Here is a 22,699-nt window from a genome sequence, read left to right on the forward strand (position 1 = left end):
TTAGAACTCCTTTAAGGGATTTTTTTTTTTTTTTTTTTGTGGCTTACGACATCTTCTTGGGGTTACTAGTCTGACACTATAAGTCATGTTTGGTAACATGTATAAAATCCTGGCCCCACCAATTTCAGCATTACAAGCCGCATTGTCTGTTGAGAAAAATATATGTATATATTTGTAAATACATGTGGATAGAACAAAAAAATGTAAATAAAATTACATAAAATATTCAGATAATTTAGAATCTGTATTTCCTTGAATTGATCTGCTTTTTGAAAGTTTGGCCGAGGCTTGTATGATACCACAATGTCCTTAAGATGTTTTACACCCACCGATGCAGGAGTTTTTTGACGAACGTCTCCTAGGATACAACGGTTACAAAAACTTTTAGATCTAGCACTTTTGAAACTTTTCTCTTTGAAATATTAACATACCTTTACTTTACCACAGTTACTGTTTTACTCTCTGATTTTCACTATTTCTCAAAACCCAATTTTCTTGTGTTTTTTTGAAAAACTATAAAATTGAAAAGAAAGTTGAAAAACATGTGTAAAACAAAACTCTCAAGTCAAAGTCCTATTTCCTTCAAACTCTCAACTCCCACAAATTTCAAATATTATTTATTTTATTTAAATAAACATTATTTTTCAAAACTTAACCAACCGAAAGGGACCCAAAGCCTAAAATTATTCACACATGTGGGCCTGGGCCCAAAACTATAACAATCCCCCACATGAATTATTTAACTTCTAAAAAAAAGCATGATTTTGATGGTAAAGCTCTACAGTTGGAACCTTTATAGGATAGATAGATGTTACTCTTTAAATTTTCCCTTGTGAGACTATATCTTTTTTACTGGCTAATGGTAGATGCGATATCTTTGAATCATTTCATCTTTTGTGCAAATGACAACATAGCCCACACATGATTCCTTCCTGGTACACTTCAGTTCTCACTGTTGTTTTCATTTTGGCCCTAAACACCTCTCTGGTTCTACGAGAGTTTCTAAAGAACTGCATCCTTAACAATTCTTCTTTGAAGCAGTCGCTCTTCTTTCTCATATAGGTGATTCCTATTTCCAATGTAATCAGCATAATTATGCATAGATTACCAAACAAACTCTTATAAGAATCATTAAAAGCATACTTTATGCTTAACCTCTTTCTATCACTGTTCATAATAGGAATGGGCAGAGGATTAACACCCCCCCAAATAGTGATCCATCTCAGTCTTTATAATTGCATTGTCCCATTGAATCTAGATCTTGGGATCTCCAATCAACTAGATTGGATTTCTATCGTATCAACTTTACTCACGGGCTTTAATCCCATTCCTCTTGACGACTTCTCAACTAATTCTCTATTTAATCCTTTGGTTAGCGGATCCGCAATATTATCTTTTGACTTTATATAGTCTATTGAGATAATTTCAGTTAAGATTAACTGTCTAATAGAATTGTGTCTACAATGAACATGTCTAGACTTTCCATTATACATAATATTTTATGCCCTGCTTATCGCAGATTGATTATCATAGTGTAAACTTATTGCTGGCATGGGTTTAGGTCACCTCGGAATGTCCTCTAAAAATTGGCGTATCCATTCCTGTTATGCGGTGGCCACATGTAACACCTAGCCATTCACAGAGGTGTAGAGATGCATTCTAAGAGCTAAGAATTTCAAAAGGGTCTTTCATTTTTTGAGCCTTAAACGCTAGCAATGAAACGTATCATTATTAGGATTATTTCCCCTTGGGAGTATGGCTAAACAAGTAACAAGAAAGATTTGTATAAAAATGAGTCAAAAGAGCTGATCCATTTGGACCATGATGGTGGACTAACTGGAAGCTAGATATGAAGATGATGATTATAAACCATATATATAGTAATTTTATCTTGGCTGACGCAACATAGGTTATTTTGCACAGTAAAAAGCATGCCCTATGTTGGATACGTGTTAAAATCATTTCAACGCATATCCAACATAAGCTAAACATATTGCCTCACACAATCTCCTAGGCTGCATCACCTAGGAAAATATATATATATATATATATATATATATATATATGTATTGCAATATACTTGCATGTCTGATTTAATTTTTTTTTTAACTTTATCTAATTCAAAATAATAAAGCTGTCCTGGCCACGTTTGTGGTTGTTGTTTTTTTTATTTTTTATTTTTTTGTTTTTTTTGGGGGGGGGGGGTGTGGTAAAACTAGCTTTGAGTGCTGACATAGTTAAAGTAATCAAAAAACAAAAAAAAAAAAAATGACAAAGTTAGATAATAGGATATAACATTGTAATTTTATTATAAAAAAATTATTTATTTACTTTTCCTATTCATTACCCATGTTAACATCACTGTTAAACTTTTTAATTCTAGCTACAGAAATACTAAAGATGGTCTAGACATTAAAAAAAAAAAAAAAAACTGTTAATGCCTGAATCCTTGATAATTAAGATGACCTGATGACTTACTTTGTAAATTATAAGAAGAACAAAAATCGACCTCTTCATTTTGATTTGACATACGTTATGTAAAAATTCTTAATTAATTCTCGATAAAATATACTTTATCCCCTGAATGTTACTGTGATTTTCACTTTATTACTTCCTTACCCTACCATCTTCCTTACCCTACCATCTTCCTTCCTCTCGGCCTATCCTAATAAATAATCTTATCAAAAAAGGTTACTCTAGCACCTTACGTTATATCAAGGTCATTTCTAATATTGATAGTAGGTTTTGTCTCATCTTCATAAGCAGCCACGGAAAGAAGACTTTGCCCCAAAGCGATCATGTGGAGATTCATCACATAAATCACCAATAGACTCATCAATAGGAAGCTAAATGTCTAAAGTTTGAGCATTGTGATGCTGATGGTTGGGGCCATCATACTCTTTGAACATATTAATTAAAAATTTTGACACATTGCCACCCAAACTATGGTTTTGCTAGCATTTCAATACAATGTTAAAAGCTAGTTACGGAAGTGATTATGGAACGGCCACATGTGCACCTCTCGTGGCTAAAATCGCGTGCATTTGGAAGGAAAAATTGGCTTGGGATTTACATATCCAAGAATCAAATAAACATTCCAAGCAGTGTCTTGGTACCAAAGAAAAAAAAAACCCTTTCATTTTCCGTCCCTGCTCATGAGCATATTTGAAAATATGATCATATTTTCCGTAAGAGAGGATTTTCATTTCTTTTATTTCTTTCCTCTAAATTTTATTGTTTAGCACTGATATTAAAAAGGAAGATTATTTAGGGCTTCACGTTTGTGGTGAGTATCCTTTATCATTGTATGAGAATGGAATATTGTGTTAGGACTGGTGAAGAAAGCCGAGGTATATTGTAAGTAAAGAACAGAACTTTTTTTCCTGTAACGTTATTAAGTTCAAATTGAATTGATACAAGGTTTGAAGCATTGGAAATAATTATAGGAATTCGTCCATCAAACTGATTTACAATGAAAAAATAAACTAAAATTGTTCCCGGTTTGGAAGAGTGTGATCCAAGTTAGAAGGTAGGCTTTCACGAAGTTGGTTATCTTGTACATGATGAATTCTAATAGAAGAGATATTATATAATGAAGTAGGAATAGTACTAGAGACTAATCTAACCCATAGAACTGTTAAACTTTTCAACCTGCCAAAGCTATTGGGAATGCCTTGATGCAGTTTGTTATATGCTAAACCTAACCATTTGAGAAAAGAAAGATTTCCAAAAGAAGTTGAAATTTCTCCAACTAAATTGTTGGACACCAAATGAATTTTTTCAAGCTTTGACAAGGAAACTACATTTTTAGGAAGCTTACTGGTAAAATGGTTACCAGATAGGCTTAGGTCGTCAAGGCTAGAGTAGCTAGAGATGTTGCATGGATTTTTATTTTTTTATTTTTATTTTTGGAAAAATTACAAGTTATCCCAAATCTCATCCTTATGACTCAAACCCATGCTCTTTATAGCATAGGTAAATGTCGCATGGAACTTTGTTGCTAAAGAAGTTGTTTGCTAGACTTAATTTGTGGAGTAAGAACAAGATTTCCAAAGGGATATGGTGGGTGAAACTATTGTTAGAGGGGCTTAATATATGAGAAAACTCAACTTTCCAATTTGGCGAGATAAATTACACTTGAGGTTGTATGAACGGCGGTATAAGACCATGACCCCCTCGTGCCTTGGGCCACAAGTAATGCTTGGCCACTTAGGAATGGCGACGAGACCTGTTTAAAATTACCAGCCCCATCCCTGCTGTCAATTGAACATCCCATCCCCGGCTAATCCCTGATGATAAGCAGGTGGGACGGCGCCAGGGATTCCTAGGTTTGGGTCTAGGACACCTCATTCCCTGCCACTGTCTCCGGTTGGGCTTTTTTCTTTTTCTTTTCTTTTTTTTTTTTTTAACTTTTTTTACACGGTCCTAAGGCTATGATCAAACCAAAAAAAAAAATCACCTTAATGACTCAACGACCTATCAAACCAGAGAAAACGAAAAACAAGAAAAAAAAAAAATCCATCAAAATCAAGGTCCTTATTTATTTATTTATTTTGTAAATAGTTTTAACGCTCTGATCAGAGCAGAGAAGAACAAAAAACATAAACCGCCTCAACCACTCACGAAGCCTTATTTTTATTTTGTTTTGTATAGAGAGAGAGAAAAAAAAAAAAAAAAAACAGCAGCAACAATAACAAAATCTTTCAAAAATAAATAAATAAATAACAAAAAAACCACCCACCTCAATAACATATTCATAAACCTTATCAGATCTAGATCTAGGAAAGTAAAAGATGGAAATCATGCATGAAAATGTTAGTGGTTGGCGATCGGCAATAAGGGTCGGTGATTTAACTGGTTCACTTTAGGTATGACATGGTGGATGAGGTCTGAGGCTTGGGCTGGTTCAAATGTAAATTGCAATTCTGGTCATTTTAGGTCTAGTATAGCATAAAATATATTTAAAAATAATATATATAGGGGCAGGTTGGGGGGCAGGGATCCTATTAAGAATTTTTAATTGCACTACTATTTAGATTCTATACAGTTTTATTATTGAATTACATTTTTATTTTATTTAAAATTATTAGTAAAGATATTTGTTAACTAAATTTATTTAAATAATTTTTTTATACAGTTTTATTTTTCCTCTGCAATAATACATTACTTATATCCATCTAACTTATACTTCATTAAAAATTAAGATTGCAAATACAACAATTATTCACAAATTATGGAAGCTCAAAAATATGAAACAATAAGATTTATTTAGTTTTTTCTTTATTATTTATTTTTTTTGTGATGATTACTTTAGTTTGAATTTTTTGTTTTTATCGCTTACCAACGACCAGGTCAAAACAACACTCTTATATTTGATCTGACATATTCAAATTCGTCTTTTATTTGGAAATTTAAAACTGAATATCTTTTAATTGTTCAGAAGCATCTATCCAAATATTATTAAAATGTTTAGCTTTTATCCATCGAATATTGTATGTATATACAGATATTAAATATCGTATATTATATACAGATATTTAATATGTTCAGAAGCTTACAATCGAATATTTTCAGTTGTATAAAAATTTACAACCGAACAACTTGAAAACTTACAACTGAACAACATCAAAGTTTAACAAATGTTTATAGTCGAACCATTTAAAATTATACTTAATGAAAAAAATTACAAAATTGCTGGGTTGAACAAATTCAAATATTCCAAATATGTTCACAAATTCATAATCGAATATCTTGAATATGTACAAAAATTTAGGGCCGAACATTCCAAAATAATAAATTACAACTTTTAAGATATCTCTAACTCAACAATTTTAAAGAAGTTCAAAAGTATAAGACTGAAAATCTTAAAGACGTTTAAAAGTTTATAATCAAATATTGTATAAGAAAAAAAAAAAGGTTTAAAAAATAATACAGAATTGAACTATTTTAAAATGTTCAGCAATATACGGTTGAACATTTTCAAAGTTGTTCAAAAGTATACTATTAAGCACCCAATCACTATTATCTTCCATTGTTCGTTGATTTTTTACTTTTAAATAAATAACCTTTTATATCATTAAAAAAGTGAGGGAAAAAAAAGGAAGAATAAGAAATTAACCCTAATTTATAACAGGAAAAAAGAAAAGAAGAGTATTTTAGTGAGAGACTGTATATAATTATTTTAGTATTGTTAAAATAATTTTTATTTATAAAAAATATATAATTTTGGAATGGTATGAATTAAAGATATTTTAAAAATAAATAATATTGTATTAAATAATTTTATATTTTTTTATATATTTATGTAGTAGTGTATAAAGAATGAAAGTATAAAAAATCATTTTAGAATTATAAAAAGAACCACTCGATCCTATTCCTTGGTCTTGATTTGATCCGGTCTTGGTCCGGATCATGTATTATTGTCACGGGTCTACCTCGAAACCCTGTTTTAATGGGGAACCTTGCCCATTAGGGACGGGCACTGTCTGCATCGCTTTTAGCAGTTTTCTTTTGCCATTTCTATGGACACCAACAGAATTGAAGAGAAGCATTCTAGGAATTCAGAATTCCAAGAAAGCCTTAATTCCTTGAACCATAAAGGAAAGAAAAGAAAGGTTATTCTTATTATTATTATTGTTTCCTCCAACTATTGCTACTGTCGATGAGATTAACAAGGCAAAAGCATTGAGAAGAAAGGATTGCACGAAAACAGACCCAAAATATTCCATAACCCGTACTTGAAAGCTCATCGATTTCCATTTGGACTAGACAATGAAGATTTTTTTTTTATTCTTTTTATTCTTTTTATTTTGGTGAATGACTGGATATATGAATGAATTATGCCAGAATATATTTGCATGACTGATTTTAAACTAGTGTAAGGTCTTGGACGTTGTTTACCTATTTTTATCGGTAATTGAACAATGACTTTACGAAGGGTTGTCCCAGTAAGATGACCAAAAATAAAAAGAAAAAAAGTATCAAAATAGCAGTAAATAAACATATGTTCATAACTTTTTTCTTTTTGGTGAGATAATGTTCTTACTATTCTTAAACCAAACAAATATATGTCGACCAAAACAAAAACAGAGCAAAACGAAGCAATATTTTAATATTTTTCAAGAACAATCTGCCTTATCAATTTCCAAATTAATTAGATGAAGATGAATACCGAAATGAACCACATAGGGATTATTACACAAAAGTCCACTTGACCATATCAATTTCCAAATTAAATGTGTGCAATAATAGAGGTACTACATAAAGCTGGAGAAATATAATGACATAAAGGAGGAAAAGAAGAGAAGAAAATGTGCTTTTGACTTTTACTAGACTATTTACTACACAGGCTATAACTTTATTAGCTGGTAAATACTTTCAATGGCACCACATATTCTATCATCACTTTTGCTAAACCGTTGGCCATACCCTCCAACTCCAAGACCTCCACCTAAAGAACCACTGGGTTCTCCTGTAGAACAGAGTACTCTGTTTTAGTCAAATACTGAAAATTTATAAGCTTGTCAAGTCTTTCATTAAATAGACAAAAGTTAAATATGCTATATTATTATGACATGATTTCCACACATAGAAGTCTGTATATAATTTCGCATTTGTAACAAAAACTATGAATTTATAATATAACGATTATAATGAGAGAATTGTTACTTTATTAGCTGTTAAATGGTATCAACACCAGCAAATATTCTATCCCCACTTCTGTTAGATTGCCAGCTGTAATGAAAATATAAAAACTTATAGCGCCTTTCGTATGGCGAACATATAACCATTTGAAACTCGTACAAAACCAACACATACTCTTCATTTGGTGTTTACATATGCTAAATTTATGAAGTCATGATTTTCACACAAAGAAAACTGCCTACAATTCCCCATTTGTATTAAAAAAAGGTATTAATTTTATAATAAGAGAAAGCTTACTGCTTGGATGGTTCTTAATGCTTCCTATGCATGGTTGTGAAGTCTGTCTTTTATATGACAAAGTTCAGCAACAACATCAGCCATATCCATTCTCTCTTTTTGCAGCTCGGCAGAGCAAGCTACTCCAATTTTAATAACTGAAACCAAGCAGTCGTGAGTGCCTTGATTTACATTATTGTTGTTTCTGCCTTCATTTTCTGTTTGAAGAAGCATGACATCTACAATTTCTTCCACGCAATTAGAAAGACCTGCCAAAGCAAAGTTATGCAGATTTGAACCATCTCTAAACATAATATCAGTTGGCCTCTTGCCTGTGAACATCTCTAACAGCAGGATTCCATAACTGTAGACATCGCCCAATGTTGACACCTCGCTTCCCATGCCGTACTCTATAAGTCGTACACACGTACACAATACAAATTAAAAAAATAGTAATTATAATTAATGGGAAAAAAAAAAAAAAAAACAAGAAACAAAACCTTGGTTTATGCCTGTGGATAAAAGTGAAAAATGCAACCCTTTTGAACCATAACTGTTCTATAATCATTTATGTCGGTAATTAAACTAGGAAAAAGATAATACCATAAACTAAAAAGAAAAAAGACCTTATAAAAAATTTTTAAAATAAATTAAAAAAGAAAGACAATAATAAAGACAGGTTCTAGTGATACAATTTGTTATAGCCAACAAGTAACGTTGGATAGAAACAAACAAAATCACAAATTCAATTCATATCATTATATTTTTATTAAAACATAATGATAATTTACCAATATAGAAAGATTTCTAAACATCAAGATAAATTATACCTGGCGCCATGTATCCAATGGAGCCTCTTATTCCAAGAGAACTAGTTTGTTCTGAGGAAAATTGGTGGGAAAGGAACCTCACCAATCCAAAATCACCAATATGAGCATTCATGTCACTGTCTAGGAGAACATTGCTTGGCTTCAAATCACAGTGAACAGTTGGCACATGGCAATGATTGTGCAGATAATTGAGAGCGTTTGCCACATCGAGGGAAATGTTCACCCTGTCAATAAGACTCAAATGCTTGTGTTCTTGTTCCGATTTTGCTCCATGATTTGGATGTAGCCACTCTTCTAGGCTCCCATTAACCATAAACTCATATACAAGAGCTTTGAAATCATTTCCCCGAAAATCAATACTTGAACATGCGGTTATGATTTTAACAAGATTTCGGTGCTTGATCCTTTTCAAGGCTTTACATTCAGCTACAAAACTTTTTGAAGCTCTTGAAGCTTCAAGTTTTAGTACTTTCACAGCAACAACTTTTGCTTCTAGTTGATTCAAGATTCCCTTATATACAGAACCGAAACTTCCAACACCAATCAAATTTGCTGATGAAAATCCATCAGTAGCTTTGAAAAGATCCCCATATGATACTTTCAAGAAAGAAATTCCAAATGCTGATCCCAAATTTGTTGACTTGATTCTTTTCCTCAACATACAAAATATAAGCAAAAATATCGCTAGAATCAACGCAACGAGTCCGCAAGCAACAGAAACAATAATGATTTTTGCCTTGCGAGACAGTTTATGCTTTCTGTAGAGATTGAAGGAGCAGCTAGACAAGTTCAACTGTGGTATACCTCCACATAGCCTTGTGTTTCCCACTATGGAAAGTGCACTTACATTATTGAACACTCCATGAATAGGTACTTCACCTTCGAAATCATTGAACGATAAATTCAAAATCTTCAACATATGAAAAGTCTGCAAATACATAGGGATTTTTCCAGATAAGTTGTTGCGAGAGAAGTCCATTTCTTCTATTCCTCTCAAAGTAACCAAAGATGAGGGAATGTTCCCTTGCAACGAGTTTCCCCCCAAATGCAAATACATCAAGCTTGTGCAACCACCAAGAGTTTCAGGAATTTCACCATTCAACTTATTTTCTTCAAGACGCAAATATTGAATATTTACCAAATTTCCTACTTCCATAGGGATGGGACCAGTCAACCTATTCCATGATAAATCTAATCCCTCGGCCAAGGTTGACAAGCCAATAAGTTGTTTTGGTATAGTACCACTCAAATTGTTTTGAAAAAAATCAAGTGTTGTCAAACTCTTACATCCTCCAAGACTCGATGGTATGCTTCCTTGCAAGTTGTTGGAGTGTAGCAAGAGTTTGCTTAACAATGTCAAATTCCCTATAGAAGAAGGTATAACTCCCGTGAGATTATTGTTGCTAAAAGACAACCAATACAGTTTTTGTAATTTAACTATTGAACCGGGTATAGGACCTGTCAAATGGTTTTCCTCGGCGTCTAAAAATTCCAATTCGATGAGGTTTCCAATCCCAGTTGGAATACTTCCACGTATCCAATTATTTGCAATTGCTAAAGACTGAAGCTTTGTTGAGATATTGTTCAATGATTCAGGCAAAGTTCCTCCAAAATTATTTTGATTCAAATACAAAACTTCTAGATTAGTGCAGTTCACAAGAGAGGTGATGAAATTTAAGTCATCATCCTCGCGATATCCGAGATTATTATCTTCAAGAATTAGACTTCGCAAATTGGAGACTCTTGATAAACTAGGCACTTTTCCAGAAAACTTGTTTTTGGCTATTTCAAATAGTACAAGGCCAGAGGCATTGGAAATGGTTAGGGGAATTGGCCCATCGAACTGATTAGAGCTGGCATAAAAAAGTTGGAGGTTTGGAAGAGTAGTGGGACCAGCCAAGTCAGGCGGTAGGCTTCCATGAAATTGGTTTTCAAGCACAGCAAAAACTGTAATAGAAGAGAGATTGTATATTGAGGTAGGAATGGTACCAGATAAATAATTTACTCCAACATCTAGATTACTCAAGCTCTTCAACTGCCCAAAGCTATTTGGAATGCTCCCATGCAGTCTGTTAATTTCCACAGCCAACACCTCAAGAGTACTAAGATTCCCAAGAGAAGTGGGAATTTCTCCAACTAATTTGTTGGAGATCAAATCGATGAAGTAAAGCTTGGACAAGAAGCCTATACCTTGGGGAATTTTTCCAACAAGATTGTTATAAGCCAGAATTAGTTTCTCGAGGCTAGAACAGTGAGAGATGTTGCCTGGAATTTCGCCAGTAAAGGAGTTGTTATCCAGACGTAATATTCTCAGTCGGAACAAACGGCCTATTTCCGGTGGGATATGTTCGCCCAAACTATTGTTATAGAGCTTTAATACCCTGAGAAAACTCAAATTTCCAATGTGTGGAGATAACTCACCTTTCAGCTTGTGTGAATTGACGTCCAACACCGTGACCCTCTTGTGCCGTCGGCCGCACGTAATGCCCGACCATTCACAGAAATGCAGAGATGCGTTCCAAGAGTTGAGAACTCCAAAAGGGTCTTCCACCACTTGAGCCTTAAAGGCGAGCAATGAAAGCTTATCGGTTTCATTATAACTATTTCCTCCAACTGTGAACGGGATTAAGGCTAAAGAGGTGAGAAGAAAGATTTGCATGAAAACTGAAATATATATGCTAAAACGGGTGCCTGAGAGTGAGAGCTGATCCATTTGGAATTTTGAACGGCCACCAGATGGTGGAGCTCAAAGTTGTGAAGGTGTATCACCAAGCTACACGCATGTCTACTCAACTTATAAACTTAATTCCCCTTAATTAACATTTTCGTGGGACCCTAATTTAATTGAATATACACAAAAGAAAAAATAATAATAATAATAAATCACTTTTGTTTCTTAATATAAAAAAATCAAAACATAGCATAAAATACTCAAAATTCCCTTTTTTTAAACTATGGAATAGTTACAAATAAGAACGTCTATATGATTAATTATGATAAAAAGAACAATTATAATATGATTAAATTATTTTTGCTTTGAAACTCAAAAAAAAAAAATTCTTTCTTTCATTTCGATCACCCCAACCTTTATTTAGGCTTTTAGATATACAGAAAATATACTTTCGATGGTCTAAACATTTTTTTCCTTGACGTGACCTTATGCGCCACATTTGTGGGTCTTTTTTTTTTTTTTTTTTTTTTTTTTTTTTGTGAAAGGAAAGTCGGCAGTGATAGTTCTGATTTTTCAAAGACGTGCGGAAAAATCTGTAATTAGATTCTTAGAATAGGATTTGCGTAGAAATTCATGGACCTTTTTTGTTTCATTGTGAAAAATCTCCCAAACTCCTTGCTTGTCACCAGTGATGAAAATATCACCAGTGATGAAAATATCAGTATCGACGGAAATATCGAGGGTATAATTTTATGTAAACGTCGATGGAAATGTCGATGTCGATGGAAATGTCGATAAAATCACGAAAACTATAAATATTTAATTTAGAATACAGATTTTTGCATGTGAGATAGTTAATATGGTAAAATAATGTAAAAATATACAAGAATTAGAGTATAAGATTGATAACATAATCCATAGACATTGAAAATAATTGTACGTAAAGAAAATATAATGTTTGTTTGCACCAAAAAATAGAAAAATTAATAAATAATATTAAAATACATGAAATTTTCAAATATAATTAATAATACATCATCAATATTAAAAAGAATTCCTTACTGCTTCAAATTGATTATCATATCTAGATATTTCACGAGTATAACAATAATCATTCCAACTCATCATATTAGATAAATTTTCCATATAATTGTGGATATACCAAGCATATCTCTTTCTCTCGATTTCAATCAACTATACAAGTGGAGGGTAATATGGATTTATCCAAGGAGCAATATAACATTCATTTTAAGATATATAATGATTAGAGATACCAATATCATAATCATGGTGAGGATTATGTGCTTCAAATATCTCTTCTTCTTTTTATCTTTTTTTTCCTTTTTCTTTTTCCTATTAGACAAACTCACGAAACCAGAAAAAATTTGTTGCCCACTTGCCCTGTAACTCCCGACGGAAGCTGAATTTGTTGCCCACTTGCCCACTTTCCCTCCAATTTCTTTTCCTCGTGGAAAAATCTATATCAGATTATGCGCATAGGCGCTGTAGCCATTATTGACTCAACGCTTCAAACACAAGATAAGAAACTGTTGTATAAGAATAGAAGATAAATTATTATGAATGATTAAATTAAAATTAAATAAATAAATAAACGTAAGAGGGAGGGGAGGTCAGCATACAAAGAGTAAGGTGGCACATTCCAACGTTGTTTATTATTATTATTTTGATCATATTCGCATGTTGTTTTGCTCTGGTCTTCTAGTATGTGATCCAAGATACAAAAATTTTATTATTAAACAACCAAACAAAATTGTGTTGTGCCAATTAATTTACGTATATAATTGAGATGTCGATTAAACAGACATTTATTATATTTCTTTAAATGCACAAGCTATTGTGAAGAAAATAACAGGTTTCAGAGCTCGAGCTCGTTGGTGAGACAACCGCAGAGGTACCCGGAGCTGATTTCAACCGATTTTCTTCAATTCCCACGACCGGGATTGCTGGGTTCTCGCCGGAGCTGCTTGCAGAGGACTGAATTGGTCACCGGAGATGAGAAAGAGAGGTAGCCGACCCACCCAACCCCAGATTTCGACGGATTTCCTAACATTTCGACTGACACCCCACATGTTTCCCGAAATTCCGACCGACTCCTTCCGATAACATCGAGATTACACGACAATGGTGAAGGAAATTTCTTCCCCCCCGCGCGCCCCCCCCCCCCCCCCCCCCCCCCCCAATATCGATGCCGAGGGTTGGCAACAACCGACATTGTCGGTGAAATTTCACCGATTCCTTCGACATTTTCTTCCTTGCTTGTCACTAAGTGCATGACCTCGACTTTTTCCCTTTTTTTTTATTTTTTATTTTTTATTTTTTTTTAAAGGAAAGTCGTCAATGTAGTTCTGATTTTTCAAATAAATTTGAAAAAATTTGTAATTAAATTCTTAGAATGCGAATTGCGAGGAAATTCATGGGCTCTTTTTTTTTTTTTTTTTTTTATTGTGAAAAATCTCCCAAATTCCTTGCTTGTCACTAGTTGCATGACCTTGGAAATTCATAGACCTTTTTTGTATATTTTTTTTTATTGTGAAAAAAAAAATTTCCCTTAAATAAAATTCTCAAATTTTAAAATTGTGGACCCTTAAAATTTTTTCTTTTTCATTTTAGTTTTACTTGAATGTATATATAATTTCTTGATTTGCCTAGGGGTTCATTTACCACGTAGTATGGTATTGAAATATATTATATTAAAGCAGATTGGAATTAGTTAAATACAGAATCACAGAAATATATAAATGATACAAGTATATAAATTCTTTTATTTATTTAAACATTGAAAGAAAAATTCAGCCAAAAATGCATAAATGGGAAGTTTATAAATTCGATATGTACGTATATAATACATTATAAATTAAAAAATATGGGGACAAAAAATATGATAATTATTTATATATCATAATTAGTTATTTTTTATATATGTGATAAAAAATATATCTGTTAGTAACATTATAATAATTTAATATACTAAAAATATAAAATAGTAGTAAATAATTAAAGAATAAAAGAATAAAATTAAAAAAATCCTTTTTATACACATTTTTAAGCTTTCGTAAAAGAGAAAAAAAATCAAAATTGTTTATTGCTCAAAAATAGATTTTTTTCACTTGTATAATATGATAATATGTTTGATACATGTTTTAAAGTTTTTCCTTAAAACAAAATATGTATTTTTATGGGCATTTAAATTTGATATGTAATATGGAAGTTTTTTTTTCCCCCAAAAGTACATATATACGTGTATTATATACATATTATTTGCGAATTTACTAATTAAGATTAAAATGATTGTCTTAGAATTAATATATAATATTAATACTATACTTTGTTTACTGTTGTAATGTGTTATGCAATATAATTTATTTTTATCAAAATAAAAATTTCTGAACTTATATATTTTATTACTATTAATATTTTTTTAGTTCTAGTTTTTATTCATGATGCTTTTATAAAATTTTAATTAAAAACATTTGTTTAAGATTCAAAGAAATAATGCATCAGAAAAAATTCAAAGAAATAAAGGTATATTAAAAAAATATTTTATTTAAATCCTTTGAAGTTTAAGATAAATATTAAAACATCCTTCAACTTTCTAATAAATCATTTAAACTCCTTTGGCAAATTACCCTTACACTCTCAGTCAAATTAAATTACCTTTAGATGTCTTATTTTTCTTTATTATTTATTTATTATTATTATTTTTTTGTTTTTGTGTAAAAGGAAAGTCGGCAGTGTATTTCTGATTTTTCAAAGACGTGTGGAAAAATCTGTAATTAGATTCTTATAAAAGGAATTGCGTAGAAATTTATGGACTTTTTTGGTTTCATTGTGAAAAATCTCCCAAACTCCTTGCTTGTCACTAGGTGCATGACCCAGACTGATTTTTTTTTTCCCTTTTTTTATTTACGGAAAGTGGATAATGTAGTTATGATTTTTCAAATAAATTTGGAAAAACCTGTAATTAAATTCTTAGAGGAGGAATTGCGTAGAAATTCGTGGACTTGTATCCTTTTTTTTTTTTTTTTTTGGTTTCATTGTGAAAAATCTTCTAAACTCCTGCTTGTCACTAGGTGCATGACCTTGACCAATGCAACCGTTAAAGGCAGAAAGTAGCAACGGCGGCAGTCCTACTACATCCATGAGCGGACCTACGTAGGGTGCCTCTTCCTCCTCCTTTATTTATTTATTTATTTTTATTTTTTTTAATTTTAATTTAAAATTTCCCTTAAATAAATATTTCAAATTGAAATTGTGGACCCTTAAATTTTCTTCTTTTTCTTTTTAGTTTTACTTGAATGTATATATAATTTTGTGATTTGCCTCTCCTCCACATTTATCCAATCTGATAAACTCAAATTCCATAATAGATCAAGCTATTACAGTTTGTTTTGAGAACTTCCACATTATGGCTGCCCCCGTTAATGTGAACACATAGTCATTAGTGGATTTTGAATCCTTAATATCTTATATCCAATTTGCATCACTGTATCCTTCTAACACAGCAGGATATCTTGTATAGTGCAGTCCGTGTTCATGAGTATATCGTAAGTATCTTAATACTCTAATGATTCTTTTCCAATAATCATCATTTGGATTACTCGTGTATCTACTCAGTCTACTTATAGCATAAGCTAAGTCTAGTCTGGTACAACTCATCAAGTACATTAGACTTTCAATCACCATAGTGTATTCCACTTGAGATACACTTTCTCCTTTATTTTTGGATAGGTGTAAACACATATCTATAGGTGTTCTGGCTATACTAGTATCATCATTACTAAACTTGGCCAGTATTTTATCTACATAATATGTCTGACTAAGAATGATTTCATTCGAAGTTCTTGTGATTTTCATGCTTAAATTCATATTTGCAAGCCCTATATCTTTCATGTCAAATTTGGAATTCAACATGGCTTTTGTAGTTTGAACCATATTATTATCACTACCTACTATGAGTATGTCATCTACATACAAACATAAAATGATATATCCATTCTCTGTATCTTTTACGTAGATACATTTGTCATATTCATTTATTTTAAACCCATCTTTTAGCATGGCATTATCAAATTTTTGATGCCATTGCTTTGGAGCTTGTTTAAGTCCATATAAGGACTTTACCAATCTACAGACTTTCTTTTCTTATCCTAGAGTGGAGAAACCCTTAGATTGATCTATGTAGATATCTTTATCTAAATCTCCATTAAGAAAGACTGTTTTCACATCCATTTGATATACTGCAAGATTTCAAAATGCAGCGATCGCCAATACCATCCTTATGGAAGTTATCCTTGGTACTGGAAAATAAGTGTCAAAATAATCAAGGCCTTCTTTTTTCTTATAACCCTTAATTACAAGTCTGGCCTTTTATTTATCATTTGCTTTCATGTTCTTTTTAAAAATCCATTTGTAACCCAAAGTTTTAACTCTCAAGTGTGATTCTGCAGGATGGAATCAATCTCACTTTTTACAGCTTCTTTCCATAAATTCCCTTCAGAGAATTTACAGCCTCTTGGAAGCTTTGAGGTTTACTTTCTAGCATATAAGTAATAAAATCTGGTCCGTAGGATTTTTCAGTTCTTACTCTTTTGCTACGTCTAATCTCAACCTCAGTCTTATCTTCATTCTTTTGTTCTTCATCACTATCATTATTATTATCACTGATAGCATCATAAGTTCGTTTAGACGAACTCGGTCCTTCTTCCACTTTATACAGAAAAATATGTTCGAAAAATGATGCATTCTTGATTCCATTATTGTGTTCTTGTGTATATTAAGAATTTCTGACCTATACACAAAAAACCGATACACACTGCTATTCTGTGCATATCCTATGAAGATGCAATGAACAATTTTAGGAAGATGTAGGTACCACTACTTTGGCTAGACACCCCTACACTCATAAATATTTGTAGGAAGGTTGTCTTCCCTTCCACAGCTTATAGGGTGTCTTTACCTGATCTTTTCGGGGCACCTTATTTAACAGGTCGTTCATCAATAAAATGGCTTCCTCCCACAAGTTCTAAAATACTTTAGAACTTATCAGCATTGCATTCATAATTTCTTTTAAAGTTTTATTTTTCCATTCATCCAAATCATTTGATTGTGGTGAATATAGTGGAGTAATTTCATGTTTTATGCCATGTTGAGCACAATAGTCTCCATATGGAGTCACATATTCCCCACCACGATCACTTCTGATCACTTTAACCTTCTTGTTGAGTTGATTCTCAACTTTTGTTTTCTAGAGAATAAATTTCTCTATAGCCTCATCCTTACTCTTAAGCAAGTACACATAGCAATATTTTGTGCTATCATCAATAAAGGTGATAAAATATTTATTACCACCCCTATTCAGTGCGAATTTTAAATCACATACATCACTATGTATTAAATCCAAAGGTTCATTATTTCTATCAATTGTTTGATATAATGACCTCATTGATTTTGCTTCCACATAAGTTTCACACTTATGATTAGAATCAATTTCAAATGTGAGAATATGATTTAAGTTAATTAATCTCCATAGAGAATTAAAATTAACATCTCTTAGTTTACCATGCCACAAAATGGAAGACTTAAGCAAGTAAACAGAAGAAGTACTAGCTTTATTCATTTTTTTTTTGCTTTACTGTCATTACATTGAGTTTAAATAAACCATTAACTACATAGCCCTTTCCCACAAACATCCTAAATTTGGACAAAATAACTTTATCTGACTCAAATATTAAGTAAAAACCATGTTTACTCAGCAGCGATCCAGATACTAGATTCTCGCGAATGTCTGGAACATACAGTACATAATTAAACTCTTTTTTTGAGGTCATCTTCAGGATTACTTTGCCTTCACGCTGGATTTCTGAGGTAGCGGAGTTATCCATGAACAACTTCTCCCCATTCTTCTTTGGTTTGAAGGAAGTGAACATGCTTCTATCCTAACATACATGGCGGGTTGCACCAATATCTATACACCACTCTCTAAGATTAGATCCCACCAAGTTCACCTCAGAGATTACATCACTTAGATCAATGTCATCAAGCTCTAGAGTGATGTCCTCCATCACCTGTGCCTGGTTCCTCTTTCTCTTTGGTAGCCTACATTCCATAGCTCTATGACCCATCTTGTCACAATTAAAGCACCTGCCTTGAAACTTGGCCTTCTTGGAGATTCCGCCTTTAGGATCCAACTTGGAAGCTTTTCCAACTTTCTTCTTGTTCTTGGAGTTCTGACCATGCTCTACAACATTGGCCTTTATCCTGGCCTTTGAAGCTTTTTTATCAGACTTTCTGTTGTCATCTTTAATGCGAGGCTTGCTAAGAAGACCCTCCATATCCATCTCCTTTCTTTTGTGCTTTAGATAATTCCTGAAGTCACTCAAACTTAGATGTAGCTTCTCAATCATACAAGCCACTTGTAAGGCTTCATTCATGATCATCCCTTCAGCAAACATTTCTTGAATCAGCACTTGCAACTCATGTATCTGATTCATTAATGGCTTTGTATCTACCATCATGTAGTCCAAGAATCGGCCTATAATAAACTTTCCTGGACTCGCATTTTCAGTCTTGTACTTTTGGTCTAGTGTTTCCCACAGCTCTTTAGCTGACTTTGTGCCACAGTATACACCGTACGGGGCATTAAAAAGGCCATTCAGGACATAATTCTAATGAGTGTCTCCTTATCACTCTCTTTATTATTACTAGGTGGCGCATCTTCAGTTAAGTACCTTACAAGTCCCAACGTAGTCAAGTACAATAGCATTTTCTGCTGCCACCTCTCGAAATTTGCTCCATTGAACTTCCAGGTTTTTCTGCGTGACTACCAAAAGGAGGCATTTGAATCCCATAAGTCTGAGTGGGCACAATCCTATTGTTTCCACTTTCCATTTCTGTAAAATTACAAAAATAGAAATCAATTAGTTGTTACTTTCTATCTCAACAAACTAATTATAAGCAATTTCCAAAATGAAAATACAAAAAATGCAATTTTTTGGATTTCTATAAACACCACAAAAATTGCTGTATACACCCACAAAAATTGCTGTATATACCCATAAAATTGCTTTATACACCCACCACGGCTGACATCATCAATTACACCATGATGATATCATCATTAAAGTCATTACCATGTGTCACTGCATTGGCATGGCACCTTGATGATGTGGCACCATGCTGACATGGCACAATGCCACATCATTACTATGCTGATGTAGCACACTGCAACGTTATTGCCTTGCTGATGTGGCATAATACCACGTCATCATACCGCTAATGTGGCACCATGCCACATTATCAACATGCTGACGTGGCATCATGCTATCTCATTGCCTCGTTGATATGGCTTGACCACGTGGCGCTCAGATTAGCGGCACGTGTCAGGACCCGTCCAGAATTCCTTCCTCGGAACCCTAGACAGCCCTGATCCCAGGGAAACCCTACCGAACCCTCCAACGGAAAATCCGACAGAGCCTCCCCTAAGGGATTTACTTACCACAAATTTACCTGCACTGAAAACACACTTCTATACTCATCCCCTTATTCCTCCCACAAACTACAAATTGATTCCACAAATTGCAGCACTTCAAAATAAAACAACAGCAGCAACCCAGTGCATAAAGAACAACTACACGTCCAATACAGTATACAGAGCATTATACAGAAACATGCGGAATTTATAAAATGACAGATAAAGAAGCAATACAAGACAGAGAGGAAAAAAGGGAAGAAAACTTCTTGAACCTTCGGCAACGAACTGAGACGTTGGGCTCGCCCCGGACAATCAACGTCTCCAACCTGGACCTAGGGGAACGGAATTTAAGAGTGTGAGATGCTAATCATCTCAGTGAGCGACCCTATCTACTATACAATATAATACCACAGTAATACAGTAGATAGATAATAATTAATTGGAAAATAATAATTTCTCTCAAAACCCTTACAATTCTCTCAGTTGGAAAAGTTCCCCTTTTAAAACATTTTCACAAAACCCAATGTACATACCTCCCAAAAACCAAGGGATTAAACCATTTGATAAACAATAATTAAATAGAAACATACCCCAAATATATAATAAAAATATAATAAATTATATTAAATAAATTTTGAACACCTTTGGGGTTTAAACCATTATTTGCAATTTACACCGACAATTACATCTGACGCACCACACCATATACCGGTGATGCCCTCCGATACCCAGCGTCCCGAGCACCGACTGGCGGGAGGTTAAAGAGAGAAACCTGCAGCGGTCACTTCGGCGTCCCGACAGTACCGACTGCTAAAAAAACCATCACCCGGCCAAGGAGGGGGGCGGCTGTGCACAACAATAACCTTGCCTGCCCACGGTCCAATGGCAACTCACGGGTGAAGTAATAACCGTGCGCTAAACCAGATAATAACCGCGCACTACCACGTGTCCATACACCATACACCAGAACACCAATACTGTATGAGTGCGTCTAAAAATAAACAATAATAACCAACCGTACCGTTTTCCAAAATTACCGTTGGAAGTATACCAAATTTTCACAAAACACCATCCCACATATTTTTATTCAACAACCCGGTACGAAAATATCGATGACAGATAAAACCATACCTTTTCTCGTAATACGAGATTCTACAATTGAAATACCGCGGGCATAATTTATAAAATTAAACCACCAACTTAAATAAATATTTTCATAAAATATTTAACCCAATTATGCCCGAAAAATTAATACTGAAAACCACGTACAAATACTACCGAAATACACCTTGCTCATGCATAATAAATTAAACCACAATAAAATAATAATCGAGAATTTCTAATGATCCCAAAATTTCCATTTATTACCAATGGGTAAATATATATATAAAATAATATTTTTCCCGATTATATTTAAAATACACCACATGAGCACAATTTACAGATATCAAATTAATATCACAAAAATACAATTAATTACCCCAAAAATATTTTTAAAGGTGGGTCACTCACCTGGAGCACGCAATTAACCCATGATCCACCACGGGATCAATTCTACGACTCACCGGTGCTCCTAGAACAAAATTCACAGACAGTCAAATAAATTAATATTTTATTTGGGTAAATAATACCCGGTACCCGGGGGCTTAAACACAAACTTTAACCAAAATGGTTGAATAATATACCGAATCGAAGCTCGTGGGATGAGGATCACCAATCCGGTCTCCATCGACCCCAATTCCGCCGGAGGTGGCCGGAATTTGGCCGGAAAGGTTCGGCCGATGTTCACTTCTCCATATCTCGCAAACCGCTTCGAATTTTTGGGATTGGAGGCCATTTTTGGATTCAGAGGACCCAAAATAGGGGGATAGGAGGCTCAATTGGGACTGGGCTGGCCGGAAAACACAAGAAAAGAGGAGAGAGAAAATCCGGCGGCCGGCGGCTTCTCCGGCCCGATCGGCGCGCGTCCGGCGGCGGCTGGCCGTAAAACTTGGCGGCTGAGCTCGCCTCCTCCTTCCGCACGTCACTGGCCGGCGCGTGTACAGTATGGGTGGCCGGAAAAAGAAAACACGGGGGAGAGAGAGACGGCCGGTGGGAGAGAAAAAAAAGGTACTGTGCGTGTGTGTGTGTTTCGGGGAAGAAGAAGGGAAAAAAGAAAAGAAAAGGAAAAGAAAAAAAAAGAAAAAAAAGAAAAACAGGTGTTTTCCCACGTGGGGAAAAGAAAAGAAAAAGAAAAAGAAAAAAGAAAAGAAAAAGGAAAAGAAAAAGAAATAAAGAAAGAAATAATTAAATAATATTAATAATAATAATATTATTTAAAATAATAATAAAAATAATTTGATTTTTAAACATGGTTGACATGTGGCATTTCACCATGGTGACACATGGTCACCTACATTAAGTCACACGTGGCACACCGTTATGCGTGTAAAAATAATATTAAAATAATACAGTATTTGAAAAACTTTACAGGTCCATAACTTTCAAACCACATGTCCAAATCGGACGTGCCGCTAGTCTACGGACTCGTATCGACGAGCACTTCACAACCATGCATGAGTCAAAGCTCAACCTTGCATGAATAAAAAGTCAACCCCGGCACCCTTGGACAGTTTGTACCTCAACTTATTTTACTCAAAGCTTTCAAACCGTAGCTCCGTTTTCAACGTGCTACTAGTCTACGAACTCGTGCCAACGTGTACTTCGTAACGGTACCTCAGTCAACCTAGAATTCCAACCGGGTCAAAAAGTCAACTTTTGACCCCTTCGGTCAACGGTCAACGGTCA

At 33.7% G+C, this 22,699-nt stretch overlaps 1 protein-coding gene across 1 annotated transcript; it reads right to left on the reverse strand.

Annotated features, from left to right (window-relative positions):
* Positions 1-7,191: 7,191 nt before the first annotated feature.
* On the reverse strand, positions 7,192-11,509 carry LOC132805388 (probable LRR receptor-like serine/threonine-protein kinase At3g47570). The gene is made up of 3 exons (XM_060820202.1): positions 8,751-11,509; positions 7,942-8,330; positions 7,192-7,471 (listed from the first exon to the last, which is right to left on the reverse strand). Exons 1-2 carry the CDS (start codon positions 11,461-11,463, stop codon positions 7,966-7,968), a joined length of 3,078 nt encoding a protein of 1,025 aa, XP_060676185.1. The 5' UTR covers positions 11,464-11,509; the 3' UTR covers positions 7,192-7,471; positions 7,942-7,965.
* Between the last annotated feature and the right edge of the window lie 11,190 nt (positions 11,510-22,699).

Source organism: Ziziphus jujuba, chromosome 9 (assembly GCF_031755915.1).
Source record: "Ziziphus jujuba cultivar Dongzao chromosome 9, ASM3175591v1".
NCBI lineage: Eukaryota > Viridiplantae > Streptophyta > Magnoliopsida > Rosales > Rhamnaceae > Ziziphus > Ziziphus jujuba.